The sequence below is a fragment of the Tursiops truncatus genome, chromosome 18 (genome assembly GCF_011762595.2).
Source record: "Tursiops truncatus isolate mTurTru1 chromosome 18, mTurTru1.mat.Y, whole genome shotgun sequence".
Taxonomy (NCBI): Eukaryota; Metazoa; Chordata; class Mammalia; order Artiodactyla; family Delphinidae; genus Tursiops; species Tursiops truncatus.
In genome coordinates, this window is record NC_047051.1 from 24,109,356 (window position 1) to 24,126,257 (window position 16,902).

A 16,902-nucleotide genomic window follows, 5' to 3' on the forward strand; every position below is an offset into this window, starting at 1 on the left:
AACAGAACATTACTGGTACCTTGGAAGGCTCTATTGCATCCTCTCCCTGGCCCCCATCTCCACAGGTAATTCACTATCCGGAATTTTGTATTAATTATTCCCTTATATTTTTATACACATATACACATATTTGACTGTAAATGGATGTATGTATTTATACATATGTGCATGTATGTATATATAACAATATAACAGTCATCACGGGGGACTGGTTCCAGAACCCCTGTGGATCTACAATATCTACAGATGCTCAAGTCCCTTATATAAAATAACATAGCATAGTATTTGCATTTAACCTATGCACGTCCTCCTGTATACTTTAAATCATCTCTAGATCACTTATCATACCTAATACATGTAAATTCTATGTAAATTATTGTAAACACAATGCAAATGTTATATAAATAGTGGACACGTGACAAATTCAAGATTGCTTTTTGGAACTTTTTGGATTTTTTAAAAAATATTTTCAATCTACAGTTGGTTGAATCCGGGACACAGAACCCACAAATATGGAGGGCCAACTATACGGTTTTGCCTGTTTTTGAACTTTCTGTAGATGGACTCATTTTTATTTTTCTGTCTTGCTTCTTTTGCTACGTTTTTGCAGTGCATCTGTGTTGAAGCATGTGGCTATCGTTCTTCTTCACCATTGTATAAAATTCCACTGAATGAACATATCACAGTTTATACTGTTGATAAATATTGTACATGCCCCCTGGTCTTCATAAGCAAGATTTTCTCTAGAGTTTATATCTAACATTGTTGTGTCATAGGGCACACACAAGTCCAACTTAACTAGGTAATAATCATTTTCTAAAGTGGTTGTACTAATTTCACAGAACAGGTTGCCCTGGAAACAAACTAGGGTGCTCCTGTGAAGGAAGTTTATTGGGGAATTTTTTTTCCTTTGTACCAAACTACAAAGGATGGAGAAAAAAATGCAACCATAACTCCCAAGGAGTAGCCTTCCTGCACTCTTTATCGTTCCTGCTGTAAACGATGCTGCAAAAGGCTCACAGCTTTCTACTTCTTGCATAGTAGCACCAAGAGTGACTTCTTCCATCTTTCATACTTTAAAATATGTGAGGTAATTCTTCAAGCCCTGTCCCTCACCCCCCTCTCTATCCCAGCTAAAACACAGATCACAAATCATCCCAATTTGCAATGTGCAAAATTGTTTAAATGCCATTTGTCACAACTTCCCACTCCTTTTGAAATCTTTTTCCTTTTTAGAATTACAGTCTAAGGAATCTTGCTTACTGTTGCAAAGCATTTTTTTAATTGTTTTCTTGGTGACTGGGAGGCACTCGTACCCAAGCCATTATATGCTATCATTATTTCCTAGCATTCTGAAACATTCATGAAAAGCTAGAAAATCATTCTCTAATTCCTAGGCTTAAAATACTTACAATGGAGTCAAATTCCATTAGTAATAAACAACGGGCACCTAACTTTCAAGTGCCTGATGCTACATAGCATGACAAAGGTCTGATCTCTATATCCTATGGAAGAAGTGCTCAATCCAGGCCAGAGAGCTTCCTAACATGCTCACATTCAAGGCAATCACAATATTCCACTGATACTTTGCACTAAAATCCACAACAAATTGAGCAAATAGCCTTCCAAGTCATTCTGTCAGCATTCAGAGGCAACTGAATAAGAACTTAGGATTCACTGTCCTATTAAAAATATTCCCAGCTTCCGTTCTTCTTGAAAACCATGTTAGAAGCACTGAGGTTGTTCAATGTGCCTTCTGTCACAGCAATTCCACTTCGATACCTTTGTTCTTTAGTTCAATACTGAGTATGTTAACAAGATACTACAGATTGATAACCAAGGCCAGGCATTTCTTAAGTTTATTGGGGAATTCTTAGCTGGGAGAGAAAGATCACAGACTTAAACAACTGGAAAAAGATAAAAGAACAATTAATTGCACATTATTACAAAAGTAATTTCTGAAATGTTTATTCTGAGCCACTGCTAAAACAAAATTTTAGTTCGTATTCTGGTAAATGAACATATTAAATTACTGAAAAGCAAAAAAACAAAAAGTTACTGTTATGCAAGATCTTAAATGTAGTAATTCAACACAAACAGCTACAATTACTCAAAGCTGCTTTTGCTCTATATCTGGTATATTAAACAAAAATGTGAATTACTTTTAACACTGCACAAGTAACCAAAGGTAGTTAAATCCAGAAATATTAAAACCTGATATTAAATAGTATTCAAACATTTCAACAAAAACAAAACAATGAACTTCTAGAACTATAATTCTACCCATGTGAAAGGAATGTACATGGATGGTTTAAAAAAATAAATAAATAAATAAAGTGACAAGAGTGACCAACACTGTATCTGCATCTTCAGAACAGGAATACAGTGAGTAAGTGTGTGCAGGGTCTTCTAATGAAAATGAGAAAAAATGCATTTCATTTTAGTACAATTTCATAATTCCCACGGAAGCTCTAACTTGCATGTGCTGGTGACAGGTGGACAGGGTTTTAAGTGGAAAGTATTTTCCCTACACCCTGAATATGGATGCATTACTTTTTTAAAATTCTGTGGAAAGTTTCCCTTGAAAAAACAAAATTTAAAGCAATAGATTGATGGGAAGTTGATCATTTTAATTGTGGAAGAATAATATTTGCTAAATAATTAACTAAGAAGACATCTGCATCTAGACTCTGATGATGAGTCAAGGTTAAACTTTGCATTTGGGGAACGTGCATGATATCAAAGTCACGTGGGTAAACTAGCTTCCACTTTATACCTGATGCATTTAATTAAGTGATTAACTTCTCCTACCAGTAAAATAAAACCTTTATTTAAGCAAAATGAAAGTATTATGAATTGAATTAATTCACATCAAATATCTGAAAGGGTAAGTGGAACGTTTTTCAAAATATGAAGATGTTATCACATATATTCACTGAGTGAATATTCTTAAAGATTTTATTACTCCATTAAATTGTGTCACACCATCCAATAGATACTGTAATTTTCTTCCGTGTCATTCCTTTCGTGTAAATCAGGAAATATTTTCAAAATCAAAATAATACCCAAAATATAAATGTAATTTAATCTTGGCTTGGGAAAAGAAGAATATGAAAGAAGTGCTCCATTTCAGTCTGAAACAATGTTCTAAAAACCCCGTCAGAGGCCTCCTTCACTTTCTTTCCACAGATCCTTCGATGGTTCTGAAACTGATAAAACAGAGAATTCAACCCAAAGCACAACACAGCTTTAACAGTTCTGAATATCATATTTCATAAGGGCCAAAGTGTGCAGAATGGCAGTATTACACTGTCATAATAAATCTACTCATGCCAAGTATATTTTTAACAAAATAAGACAGAGTCGTCCTCAACGAACAGGCCTGTTCTGAAGGCTGAGCAACCAAATAGATCTACAACGTCTTTGGAAAAATCACAAAGTGCCTTTAAACAAAGTAAGTTTAGACTGTTCTTGATTAAGATACTGTTATAAACTCCAATGTTTTCTCTCTATATATGGAAGCTTAACTCCCGTTTCTTTTCACATCTGCCAACACTTAATATTTTTCTCTACACCCCTGCACTGAACTGACAGAAGTGTGGAGTTCCACTGTGATTAGTACTATGCATGCTAGTGTCTAAGGACTGGTCTGTCAGTCCGCAGTGGCTGAATAAGGGAATTCTGAATCCATCACAGCTCCAGATAATGCAAAGAAAACAAAGATATGAGGAAAATCTTACCATAAGAGAAATAAACAAACATTTTCAAGTACAGAAAGTTTTACAGAATACATTGTCATTTTAGCTTAAAAGAAATTCAGAACTCAGTTTTGCTGTTAATAAAACCCGTACATACATCGAAGTCAACAAACACAACTTGATAGTTATACACTTGTAAAAATTCAATCTAAGCTTAATAACCAATCAATCTATGTCATAACAACCTGGTTCCTAACTTTAAAAAACCCAGTCCAGTGCTGCTGCATATCAAGTTCTGAGAAGCTAAAGACAGAATCAATTCTGGTTATATGCATTTCCTGCATTTCTCCACCTTAAAAAAATACCTGAAGAAACTTCAGGAAAATTTATTTTTAAGGCCTGCTCTATTTCTTTATCGTAAATTGAGAAAAAAACAAAGCTTACACAGTGTAACCTTGAAATATTTAAATAGATTTTGGTATTTTTCTTAAAAAGCAATAAAATTTCTCTACTGTAATTATAATTCAAATTAATGTAAGTGCCCTTATTCCTTGTCCCCTGGTGGGTGCTATGTCTTCTATACTTTGTGCAGCTTCCAGAACAGTCAGTGCTCAAGAAAAAAGAAAATGTAACAGAGCAAAACCAAAGCCTCCCACAAAAAATGATTTACTCTAGGGTTACAAAATCTGCTAATGGAAGAACCAAAAATTCACACACACATACCCTCACATACAAAACACAATCCCGGTCCTCCATGCAGGTCAACTCGCAGTTACTAAAGACAAGTAGTAGAAAATGCAGAGCCCAGAAAGACTGCATCAGAGGACTTTACAAAACAGTGCAGATACACTTCACTGGGGACGGGATTCAGGGGAGGGTCCCATTTTTTTCTAGAAAAAGCTTATCTTTGCTAAAGTGGGGTGTTTTTTTTCCAAAATCCCAACAGTGAAAATAATTATTGGGCTTCTAAATGCATTTCCAAATTCACATTAAGTTTTAAAATGTCAACATGTTTTGCACCTTTATTTTCATTTATAGGATAAGTTGGGGACCCAAAAGAGTGAATAAGAAATAAAAATTCTTACTGCACAATCTTTATAGACATTTTATTTTAAAGCACCTTTTTAATGTTAACAGTGGGTTTCTAACAAGAAAAGAGTAAAATAAAAGAGGGTACCAACCACTAGCAAGGTAAAGTTCTCCTTTACGCACACGCACGCGCGCGCACACAACACACACACACACACACACACACACACACACACACACACACACACACACACTTGCTTTCATGCCAGAACAATTGGTAACATTAGCAAATAATGTCATTTGATGAAAGGCTGGGGAAGCTACCACTTATGATATTTATAGAAACCTAAACTACTTATGTTTCTAAGAAATTAAATAACTTGGGGGATTCAAAAAGCTACCAATAGGTGAACCATGAAAATAAAATTGACCCTTAAAAATAGGACAAAAGATGTCAGAAAAAAAATTAGCCTCGATGCTATTTTTTGATGTGAGATTTGTTATTAACAGGATACCATTTGCTTGCAAAGGAGCAAAATATAACTCCCTATCCCTGTCACCCACCCTCAGCCACCTCAGTGCAAATTCTAGCAGCACTATTTGGATGCAAAAAGAATGCTGTCAGTGAATGTCCCTGAAAGCCTTCAAATACATGTTCTTAGGGTCTTAACACACTACACATGTGTATAGAAGAATAAACAAAGATAATATTTGAGAGATTACAAAAGTTTGAACTATATATACCATGTGATGACACAACGCACTTAAAAAGCTATATTTACCTTCCTCCCAATTCACTTTAAATGTTAATATTCACTATTCAAATTTTACCCTATGCATCTTTATCTGTTCCTTCCTCTCTCAAAACAAATAATAAAATATACTGGTTTGGAGTTTGTTCTATGCATTTTCCAAGAGCCAATCAAACAGGGACTCAGATCTCTCGTCGTTGGACATCTTCTCCACCGCCTCATAGTATTTAAGCACAGCCTGCAGGAGGTCTCCCACTTTCCAGCCTTTTTCTTGTAATCGTCTTGAAAGCTAGTAAGAAAGAAAGGTTAAGTCAAACATCAGATAAAACTAAGAACCCTGGTGTTCGCAGTAAAATACTGTTTCCCAGTTGGAACAAGGTCTTCTCCCCTAAACCACCACTCTTTACACAAATTAAACATTTTTCCTTCCTGGCTTTTATAAGTACTCTCCTCCACAGAATGACACTTTGGGATTGCTGGAGCCAGAATCCCACAAACCTCACCCAGCAGATACACGCCCTCTGTGTGGGCGTACAGAGGCTACATTTCTACAGGAAATTCTTAATCTAACTAAATACATCTGCCATACCCTCAATTAGGAACATAAAATAATAAAGACAATGTCAAGTTTAATAAAAGGATGTGGATTTTCCTTCCACAACACATAGTGTGTTTTTTTCCCTGGAATACGCACTCTAGCCTCAACGGAAACATGGCTTTCTAAGTTAAGAAATGTTAATGTTTCAAAAAAAAAAAAGTAAATAAATATTAAATACTGTGGTGATCATTTTGCAATATATACCAATATCGAATCATGTTGTACACCTGAAACTAATATGATGTTATATATCAATTATAGCCCAATTTTTTTTAAGTAAATAAATGCACGTTTAAATAAACTATCACCACCAATCAGAACATGTCTTCACTCATTTTTTTTCTACTTAGTTCTGTAAAAACTAATTTTTGTAATATAAATATGCTTAACCTTTTTAAAAATAGCTTTACTGCAATATAATTCACATACCATACAATCACTCATTTAAAATATACCAGTCAATGGTTTTCATTATATTCACAGAGTTGAATGCAACACCATCACAATCAATATTAGGACACTTTTATCACACCAAAAAAAAAGCCCTACCTGTTAATCATCACTCCCCACTCCTCCAAACCCCCTCAACTCTAGACAATCACTAATCTACTTTCAGTCGATCAGACTTGCCTATTTTGGCCATTTCATTTTAATGGAATCATAAAATATATGGTCTTCTGTGACCTGGCTTCTTTCATTTAGCATAATGATTTCAAGTTTCCTCCATGGTACAGCATGTCTCTACTTCATTCCTTTTTATTGACAGATAACATTCCACTGCGTGGATATTCCACATTTTATTCATCCATTCATCAGTTAATGGACATTTAGGATATTTCCACTTTTGGCCTATTATAACATTACCATGGACATATGTTTTCATTCCTCTTGGGTATATACCTGGGAGTAGAATTGCTGGGTCATATGATAACGCTGTGTTTAACTTTTTGAGGAACTGCAAGAATGTTTTCTTAGGTTACGTGGGGATGAGGTTCCCTTACCCCAGCACCATTACACTCAGCTCTGCCTAGGGACTTCCTTAGCCCTCAGTTTATCCAAGACTAAATAACTTGAAAATGTTTGCCTCCCTAAGGCCCGTTCTAATACTTTCCCTACCCATTCTTTCTCCTTGACAATTCACGTCCTGAGCATCCCTTTCTGTCTTATTTTCTCCTTCTGCCTCAAAACAGAAATCTACACAGGAAAAATCCAAGAAGTATAAATAAAGACAACAAAATACAAAAAAAAGATTTTACATAATATCTTTTTCACATACTTCTTTCAACAGTATCTTTGTAAATTCTGAACCAGGAATCAAGAGTAACTTGATTCTTCCTTTTTTGTTGTTATTGATCATCTTACATTGGTTATTCTTTGGACTACTCTATATTACATAGTAAGATTAAACCAAAGTTCTGATAAGGAAAATTCTTGGACAAAAACCTTAAGACTGTAAACTAAAAATCTTGACTGATAAGGCAGTTGGGGACTTCCCTGGTGGCACACTGATTAAGAATCTACCTGCCAATGCAGGGGACATGGGTTCGATCCATGGTCTGGGAAGATCCCACATGCCGCGGAACAACTAAGCCCACACGCCTCAACTACTGAGCCTGTGCTCTAGAGCCCGTGAGCCACAACTACTGAGCCCACGTGCCTAGAACCCATGCTCCGCAACAAGAAGCCTGCGCACCGCAACGAAGAGTAGCCCCCACTCACTGCAACTAGAGAAAGCCCGTGCGCAGCAACAAAGATCCAACACAGCCAAAAATAAATAAGTATATAAATAAATAAATTTATATAAAAAAAGTAAGGTACTTGGCACACAGTAAGTTATCAATAAAAATATCCTATTAGTGCAACTAACCTGAATGTTCCATTATTAGAACCCTATTAAATGCTCAAAGTAAACTACTGTCCCTTATTAAATGTTTAAATGTTTACTGGCTTTTGCTTATGCCAGCTTAGTGCTTATTCATTAGTGCTTATGCCACTAATGAAACTGGATTAACAGAAGAGACACACTAATTACTAGGCACAATTATGAAGCAATTAAATACAAAGAATAACTCTATTTTTTCATATGAATACATGAAATGCTTATTTTTTAAAAAATTAGTTTTCTTATTAGACATCAATTTTATACACATCAGTGTATACATATCAATCCCAATCTCCCAATTCATCCCACCACCACCACCACCACCACCACCGCTTTCCCTGCTTGGTGTCCACACATTTGTTCTCTACATCTGTGTCTCAATTTCTGCTCTGTAAACCGGTTCATCTGTACCATTTCCTAGGTTCCGCATATATGCGTTAATATACGATATTTGTTTTTCTCTTTCTGACTTACTTGACTCTGTAGGACGGTCTCTAGATCCAACCACGTCACTACAAATGACCCGATTTCGTTCCTTTTCATGGCTGAGTAATATTCCATTCTATACATGTACCACATCTTCTTTATCCATTCGTCTCTCGATGGGCATTTAGGTTGTTTCCATGACCTGGCTATTGTAAATAGTGCTACAATGAACAATGGGGTGCATGTGTCTTTCTGAATTATGGTTTTCTCTGGGTATGTGCCCAGTAGTGGGATTGCTGGGTCGTATGGTAATACTATTTTTAGTTCTTTAAGGAACCTCCATACTATTCTCCATAGTGGCTGTATCAATTTACATTCCCACCAACAGTGCAAGAGGGTTCCCTTTTCTCCACACCCTCTCCAGCATTTGTTGTTTGTACATTTTCTGATGCTGCCTATTCTAACTGGTGTGAGGTGACACCTCATTGTAGTTTTGATTTGCATTTCTCCAATAATTAGTGATGCTGAGCAGCTTTTCATGTGCTTCTTGGCCATCTGTATGTCTGCTTTGGAGAAATGTCTATTTAGGTCTTCTGCCCATTTTTGGATTCGGTTGTTTGTTTTTTTAATATTGAGCTGAATGAGCTGTTTATATATTTTGGAGGTTAATCCTTTGTCCGTTGATTCGTTTGCAAATATTTTCTCCCATGCTGAGGGTTGTCTTTTGGTCTTGTTTATGGTTTCCTTTGCTGTGCAAAAGCTTTTAAGTTTCATTAGGTCCCATTTGTTTATTTTTCTTTTTATTTCCGTTACTCTAGGAGGTGGAACAGAAAAGATCTTGCTGTGATTTATGTCAAAGAGTGTTCTTCCTATGTTTTCCTCTAAGAGTTTTAGAGTGCCCAGTCTCACATTTAGGTCTCTAATCCATTTTGAGTTTATTTTTGTGTATGGTGTTAGGGATTGTTCTAATTTCATTCTTTTACATGGAGCTCTCCAGTTTTCCCAGCATCACTTATTGAAGAGACTGTCTTTTCTCCATTGTATATCTTTGCCTCCTTTGTCATAGATTAGTTGACCATAAGTGCGTGGGTTTATCTCTGGGCTTTCTATCCTGTTCCGTTGATCTATATTTCTGTTTTGGGGCCAGTACCATATTGTCTTGATTACTGTAGCTTTGTAGTATAGTCTGAAGTCAGGGAGTCTGATTCCTCCAGCTCCATTTTTTTCCCTCAAGACTGCTTTGGCTATTCAGGGTCTTTTGTGTCTCCAAACAAACTTTAAGATTTGTTGTTCTAGTTCTGTAAAAAATACCATTGGTAATTTGATAGGGATTGCATTGAATCTGTAGATTGCTTTGGTTAGTACCGTCATTTTCAAAATATTGATTCTTCCAATCCAAGAACATGGTATATTTCTCCATCTGTTGGTATCATCTTTCTTTCATCAGTGTCTTATAGTTTTCGGCATACAGGTCTTTTGTATCCCTTGCTAGGTTTACTCCTAGGTATTTTATTGTCTTGCAATGGTAAATGAAAATGTTTCCTTAATTTCTCTTTCAGATTCTTCATCATTAGTGTATAGGAATGCAAGAGATTTCTGTCCATTAATTTTGTATCTTGCAACTCTACCAAATTCATTGATTAGCTCTAGTTTTCTGGTGGCACGTTTAGAATTCTCTATGTATAGTGTCATATCATCTGCAAACAGTGACAGTTTTACTTCTTCTTTTCCAATCTGTATTCCTTTTTTCTTCCCTGATTGCCGTGGCTAGGACTTCCAAAACTATGTTGAATAAGAGTGGTGAGAGTGGACATCCTCGTCTTGTTCCTGATCTTAGAGGAAATGCTTTCAGTTTTTCACCATTGAGAATGATGTTGGCTGTGGGTTTGTCATATATGGCCTTTATTATGTTGAAGTAGGTTCCCTCTATGCCCACTTTCTGGAGAGTTTTTATCATAAATGGGTGTTGAATTTTGTCAAAAACTTTTTCTGCATCTGCATTGAGATGATGATATGGTTTTTATTCTTCAATTTGTTAATATGGTGTATCACATTGACTGATTTGCATATATTGAAGAATCCTTGCATCCCTGGGATAAATCCCACTTGATCATGGTGTATGATCCTTTTAATGTATTGTTGGATTCTGTTTGCTAGTATTTTGTTGAGGATTTTTGCATCTATATTCATCAACGATATTGGTCTGCAATTTTCTTTTTTTGTAGTAGCTGTGTCTGGTTTTGGTATCAGGGTGATGGTGACCTCATAGAATGAGTTTGGGAGTGTTCATCCCTCTGCTGTATTTTGGACGAGTTTGAGAAGGATCGGTATTAGCTCTTCTCTAAATGTTTGATAGAATTCACCTGTGAAGCCTTCAGGTCCTGCACTTTTGTTTGTTGGAAGATTTTTAATCACAGTTTCAATTTCATTACTTGTGATTGGTTTATTCATATTTTCTAGTTCTTCCTGGTTCAGTCTTAGAAGGTTATACCTTTCTAAGAATTTGTCCATTTCTTCATGGTTTTCCATGTTATTGGCATAGAGTTGCTTGTAGCGGTCTCTTAGGATGCTTTGTATTTCTGCAGTGTCTGTTGTAACTTCTCCTTTTTCGTTTCTAATTTTATTGAGTTCTCTCCCTGTTTTTCTTGATGAGTCTGGCTAATGGCGTATCAATTTTGTCTATCTTCTCAAAGAACCAGCTTTTAGTTTTACTGATCTTTGCTATTATTTTCTTTGTTTCTATTTCATTTATTTCTGCTCTGATCTTTATGAGTTCTTTCCTTCTGCTAACTTTGGGTTTTGTTTGTTCTTCTTTCTCTAGTTCCTTTGGGTGAAACGTGAGATTGTTTATTTGAGATTTTTCTTGTTTTGTGAAGTAGGCTTGTATAGCTATAAACTTCCCTCTTAGAACTGCTTTTGCTGCATCCCATAGGTTTTGGATCATCATGTTTTCATTGCCATTTGTCTCCAGGTATTTTTTGATTTCCTCTTTGATTTCTTCAGTGATTTCTTGGTTATTTAGTAACATTGTTTAGCCTCCATGTGTTTGTGTTTTTTACGTTTTTTTCCCCTGTAATTGATTTCTAATCTCATAGCATTGTGGTCAGAAAAGATGCTTGATATGCTATCAATTTTCTTAAATTTACTGAGGCTTGATTTGTGACCCAAGGTGTGATCTATCCTGGAGAATGTTCCATGCACACTTGAGAGAAAAGTGTAATCTGCTGTTTTTGGATGGAATGTCCTATAAATATCAATTAAATCTGGTCTATTGTGTCGTTTAAAGCTGTGTTTCCTTATTAATTTTCTGTTTGGATGATCTGTCCATTGGTGTAAGTGAGGTGTTAAAGTCCCCCACTATTATTGTGTTACTGTCGATTTCCTCTTTTAGAGCTGTTAGCAGCTGCCTTATGTATTGAGGTGCCCCTATGTTGGGTGCATATATATTTATAAGTGTTATATCTTCTTCTTGGATTGATCCCTTGACCATTACATAGTGTCCTGTCCTTCCTTGTCTCTTGTAACATTCTTTAAAGTCTATTTTATCTGATATGAGTATTGCTACTCCAGCTTTCTTTTGATTTCCATCTGCATGGAATATCTTTTTCCATCCCCACACTTTTAGTCTGTATGTGTCCCTAGGTCTGAAGTGGGTCTCTTGTAGACAGCACATATATGGGTTTTGTTTTTGTATCCATTCAGCGAGCCTGTGTCTTTTGGGTGGAGCATTTAATCCATTCAGGTTTAAGGTAATTATCGATAGGTATGTTCCTATTACCATTTTCTTAATTGTTTTGGGTTTGTTTTCTTCTCTTGTGTTTCCCACTTACAGAAGTTCCTTTAGCATTTGTTGTAGAGCTGGTTTCGTGGTGCTGAATTCTCTTAGCTTTTGCTTGTCTGTACAGCTTTTAATTTCTCCTTCGAATCTGAATGAGATCCTTGCTGGGTAGAGTAATCTTGGTTGTAGGTTCTTCCCTTTCATCACTTTTAAGTATATCATGCCACTCCCTTCTGGCTTGTAGAGTTTCTGCTGAGAAATCAGCTGTTAAGCTTATGGGAGTTCCCTTGTATGTTATTTGTCGTTTTTCCCTTGCTGCGTTCAGTAATTTTTCTTTAATTTTTGCCAATTTGATGACTATGTGTCTTGGTGTGTTTCTCCTTGGGTTTATCCTGTATGGGATTCTCTGCATTTCCTGGACTTGGGTGGCTATTTCCTTTCCCATCTTAGGGAAGTTTTAGACTATAATCTCTTCAAATATTTTCTCGGGTCCTTTCTCTCTCTCTTCTCCTTCTGGGACCCCTATAATGTGAATCTTGTTGCATTTAATGTTGTCCCAGAGGTCTCTTAGGCTGTTTTCATTTCTTTTCATTCTTTTTTCTTTATTCTGCTCCACAGCAGTGAATTCCACCATTCTGTCTTCCAGATCACTTACCTGTTCTTCTGCCTCAGTTATTTTGCTATTGATTCCTTCTAGTGTTAGTTTTCATTTCAGTTATTGTATTGTTCATCTCTGTTTGTTTGTTCTTTAATTCTTCTAGATCTGTGTTAAACATTTCTTGCATCTCCTCGATCTTTGCCTCCATTCTTTTTCTGAGGTCCTGGATCATCTTCACTATCATTATTCTGAATTCTTTTTCTGGAAGGTTGCCTATCTCCACTTCATTTAGTTGTTTTTCTGGGGTTTTATCTTGTTCCTTCATCTGGTACATAGCCCTCTGCCTTTTCATCTTGTCTATCTTTCTGTGAATGTGGTTTTTGTTCCACAGGCCGCAGGACTGTAGTTCTTCTGCTGTCTGCGCTCTGGTGGATGAGGCTATCTAAGAGGCTTGTGCAAGTTTCCTGATGGAAGGGACTGGTGGTGGGTAGAGCTGGCTGTTGCTCTGGTGGGCAGAGCTCAGTAAAACTTTAATCTTCTTGTCTGCTGATGGGTGGGGCTGGGTTCCCTCCCTGTTGGTTGTTTGGCCTGAGTCGACCCAACAACACTGGAGCTTACTCGGGCTCTTTGGTGGGGCTAATGGTGGTCTCTGGGAGGGCTCACACCAAGGAGTACTTCCCAGAACTTCTGCTGCCAGTAAGACCCTATTTCTAATATGGATTGATTCATTCAGTTCTACATCAGTGACCCAAGCATTACAGAGTGTTAAGACCATAAGTCATATGACTCATCCTTTCCATGGTTTATTTCCACAAACACTATCACTTGCCCAGAAGTAACTATAATTTTGTAAATCTCTTATTTCCCCCAAGTTCTTTATGATTGATTTCCTTATTTCCAGTGCATTTGACCTGAAGTCATAGGTCCATCCAATTGATAAGACAGGAAACTCATGAAATGCTTATTAAAGGCACCTAACTGAAAATTTTGGATGTGCCAGGCAGTAGATTAAGCATTTTTTTTTTTACAGTATTATACTTAATCCTCACAAACCTCTGCAAGGTAAATTCTATACTCATTTCCACGGTACAGATAAAGAAACTGAGACTGGTGAACTTACCCAAGGTTACACTGCTAGAGAGTGGCAGAGCTGATACTGAGCCCAACCACTGGACTCTATTACCTGAGCATTTACCCACTTTCTATCAACCATGTGACACAGAACATCATATACCGTGTCCTCACAACCACCCTATGATGTAGGTACTTACTTGTATAAACTCCTTCTTTGCAGAGTCATGAAAATAAAGTTCTGCAACTTCGGCCTCAGAGGCAACGAGCCACTGAAGAATAATCCTTAGCTGGGGGTCTACTGTGCATGGCTCCGTGTCAACATTCGTAATTAGCAGAGTATTTCCATCTTGCTCTGAACCTAATATTTAAATTGAAACGATATGAAGTGAAACTCATCAATTCAACTCTCAGTGCTCTGCTTTCCAAGGACATATACGCATTTTCCATTTGTTAAGATTCCAAGGAATTCTGGAAAAAAATTCATCTTTTCTTAATTGTACCATAACATCAACTAAAGCATTACTTTGAAAATGCAAAATAATGCTAAAACAAAGGAACAGCTTTGATCATTTGTGACAGATGCCAAAACTCTGTTCTGAGGTATTGAATTCAAGAGCCAATTCACGAATACCATAATTTGTGTCAAAATATAATCTATAGGTAAAGCTGAAAAAAAAAAAAAAAACTAAAATGCTACAATCAAAATATAAATAAAACACAAATAAAAACCTCAAATAAATATATTAAATGGACTTTAAGAAAGCTTTCTGAACTAAGAGAAATAGCAGCAGCAGTGAACACCTGTATTGCACATATTACATCCTAAGTATTGTTTTAATCTCTTTACATATACAAACTCCTTTAATCCTCACAAGCACCCTGTGAGGAGGGAACTGCTATCATCTCATTTTACAGGTGAGGAATCTGAGGCAGAGAGAGATCCAGAGTCTCACAGCCAGAAATGGCTGAGCCAGGAAATAAACACAGGCGGTCTGGCTCCACACTCTTAATCACTTCACTCTTTAGGCAAAAAAAAAAAAAAAAAAAAAAAAAAAAAGTCATATGCAACCACTTACCTCCCAAAAGCTAAACCAGGGAATTTTCTGATACACCCCTATTATAAGTAAGACACTGTTCTCAAGTTTATTTTTTAATGAAAATTATGATTTCAACATAAAGAAGATGAATCCCTGTTGACTATAAAACTAATGCCCATGGACCAGTATTGTGCGTTTAACACTGCTGCTTAGTGGTGGGCCTCCCACACAAGAGGCCAGCAGCGGGGCATGCTGGCAGACATGGCACCAATTTGCAACAGTAATGGACATTTGTTGGTGAATGTCCCTGATTCTTTTTTTTACAGTTTGCAGGGCATTCTAGACCACTACCAATCATTTTTAGGATTTGTATTGACCCCTAAAACTTTTCATTTAAAAAAAATTGGTCCACACTATTCTCTTAGCATAAATGTATTATCATTTCCCTCCTCTCTCCCCTCTGACTTTCAGTCAAAAATGGGTCTGGTAGACGACGGTACCAGACACAGTCTTTGGGCCATTCTGTAAATTCTGCAGAGGTCATGGGGTTGAAGTGTTTTCTGTACCACTGGACTTCTCAGTTCAGGGTTCCTGGTTGCCTGGCCTAAGAGTGACTTGTCTTTGGAGAGGTTACTCAACCCTAGCGAAAAGTGAAAGAACTGACATCCTGCAATTACAAACAATAACCAAAAAAATGAAGTTTGTTGCCTTAGGATTTCCATAATTTTGAATCATTTACAAATATACATCAATCCATCTAAGTTACCAATTTCTAATTTAACAAATTTGAAAGTTAGCTACAATTTTCTATATAATGAGAGATGACTATAATCTCTAAAGCTGAGTAATGACATATCTACATATAATTAACCTCCCAGTTTATTCCTAGTTACAAAAAAAATACTGAACAGCCTGTGACCAATGGTATCTAGTATTTATATCTTTGGAACCATGTTCATCAAAGGAAGAAACGAATATTTTCTTCAAATATATGTGTGAGTGTAAGACTGGAATTGAGGGAAGGAAGAATCGATTTTAAAATATCTTTTTTATTTTTACTTCTTGATTTATGTAAGGTTGACAGCAAAACAAACTGACATGTGATATAATAAATTATATCTCATAATGTAAGAATTTTATATTTTGAAAAAGATAATTATATGAAGAGATTATCATGAATTTCTCTCTCAAATAATTGAATAATTCTTTTAAAGTAGTTCGGTCTTTACACTGATGAGTACTTCCTTAGTTTAGCAATCAAATAACACAAACTGCTCAGCAAAGGATCTGACACTGGTTAGATTAGTCAAGAATACCTTGATTTGGAATATTTCTTCATCTTTCAATTCCTTTATTTTATTATCTGTACAATAAGAAATTTGGACAAGAACTTCTCTTGGGTCTACTCTAGTTACAAACTTTTGTAATTTTAATGGAAAACAGTTTAAAAATAAATCAAAGTTTGTTCCAACAAATATTATTTCAAGTTACATTGAATAGTTTAAATGAATAATATTGTATTGAAGGGATCCCAAAAGACATTAATAACCAAAAGGGAAGGGGAAAAATACCATTGTGAAATGTAAAATGATTTTTTTCTCAGTTATTATTAGAAGTCTTCAGTTAGTATTTCCCATTTAATCTGACTCCATATAGGTTATTATAAATGTCTTTTATTTTTGTATGTCTGTATTGCTTAATATTCCAAGTCTAGTAAAATCTTATAGCAAATAAATCAATGAATTTAAACAAAACAAAACAAAAAAGAATACCCTGGTTTGTAATGTAAAAACCCTGATTTGTAACAACCCAGCGCCTCTCTGATGAAAATGTACAAACACAAACATTAAAGACTTTTCTAAAGAACCTTATAAAAAAACATGCAAAAAACTTGAAAAAAAAATTGTCAGTTAGTTACCTTCTACATCATCCTCATGCTCTTCATCTTTATCATCTGGCCCATCACTTATCGAATGAAGTAGCAGAAGCAGTTAAAAAAAAAAAAAAGCTTTAATTAATAATGGTACTAA

At 35.9% G+C, this 16,902-nt stretch overlaps 1 protein-coding gene across 5 annotated transcripts in view; it reads right to left on the reverse strand.

Moving 5' to 3' along the window:
• Window positions 1-1,841: 1,841 nt before the first annotated feature.
• Window positions 1,842-16,902, reverse strand: part of AKAP11 (A-kinase anchoring protein 11) — a 48,876-nt gene continuing 33,815 nt past the window's right edge. For 4 of the 5 annotated variants that reach the window (XM_033843457.2, XM_019936492.3, XM_019936491.3 and 1 more), the window contains 3 exons: window positions 16,791-16,837; window positions 14,033-14,193; window positions 1,842-5,768 (listed from right to left, as the gene is read on the reverse strand). In XM_033843457.2, coding sequence (XP_033699348.1) covers window positions 5,628-5,768; window positions 14,033-14,193; window positions 16,791-16,837 — 349 coding nt within the window. In that variant the 3' untranslated portion in view covers window positions 1,842-5,627. The remainder of the gene's footprint in view (window positions 5,769-14,032; window positions 14,194-16,790; window positions 16,838-16,902) is intronic. The other variant, XR_004523003.2, reaches the window with a different exon arrangement.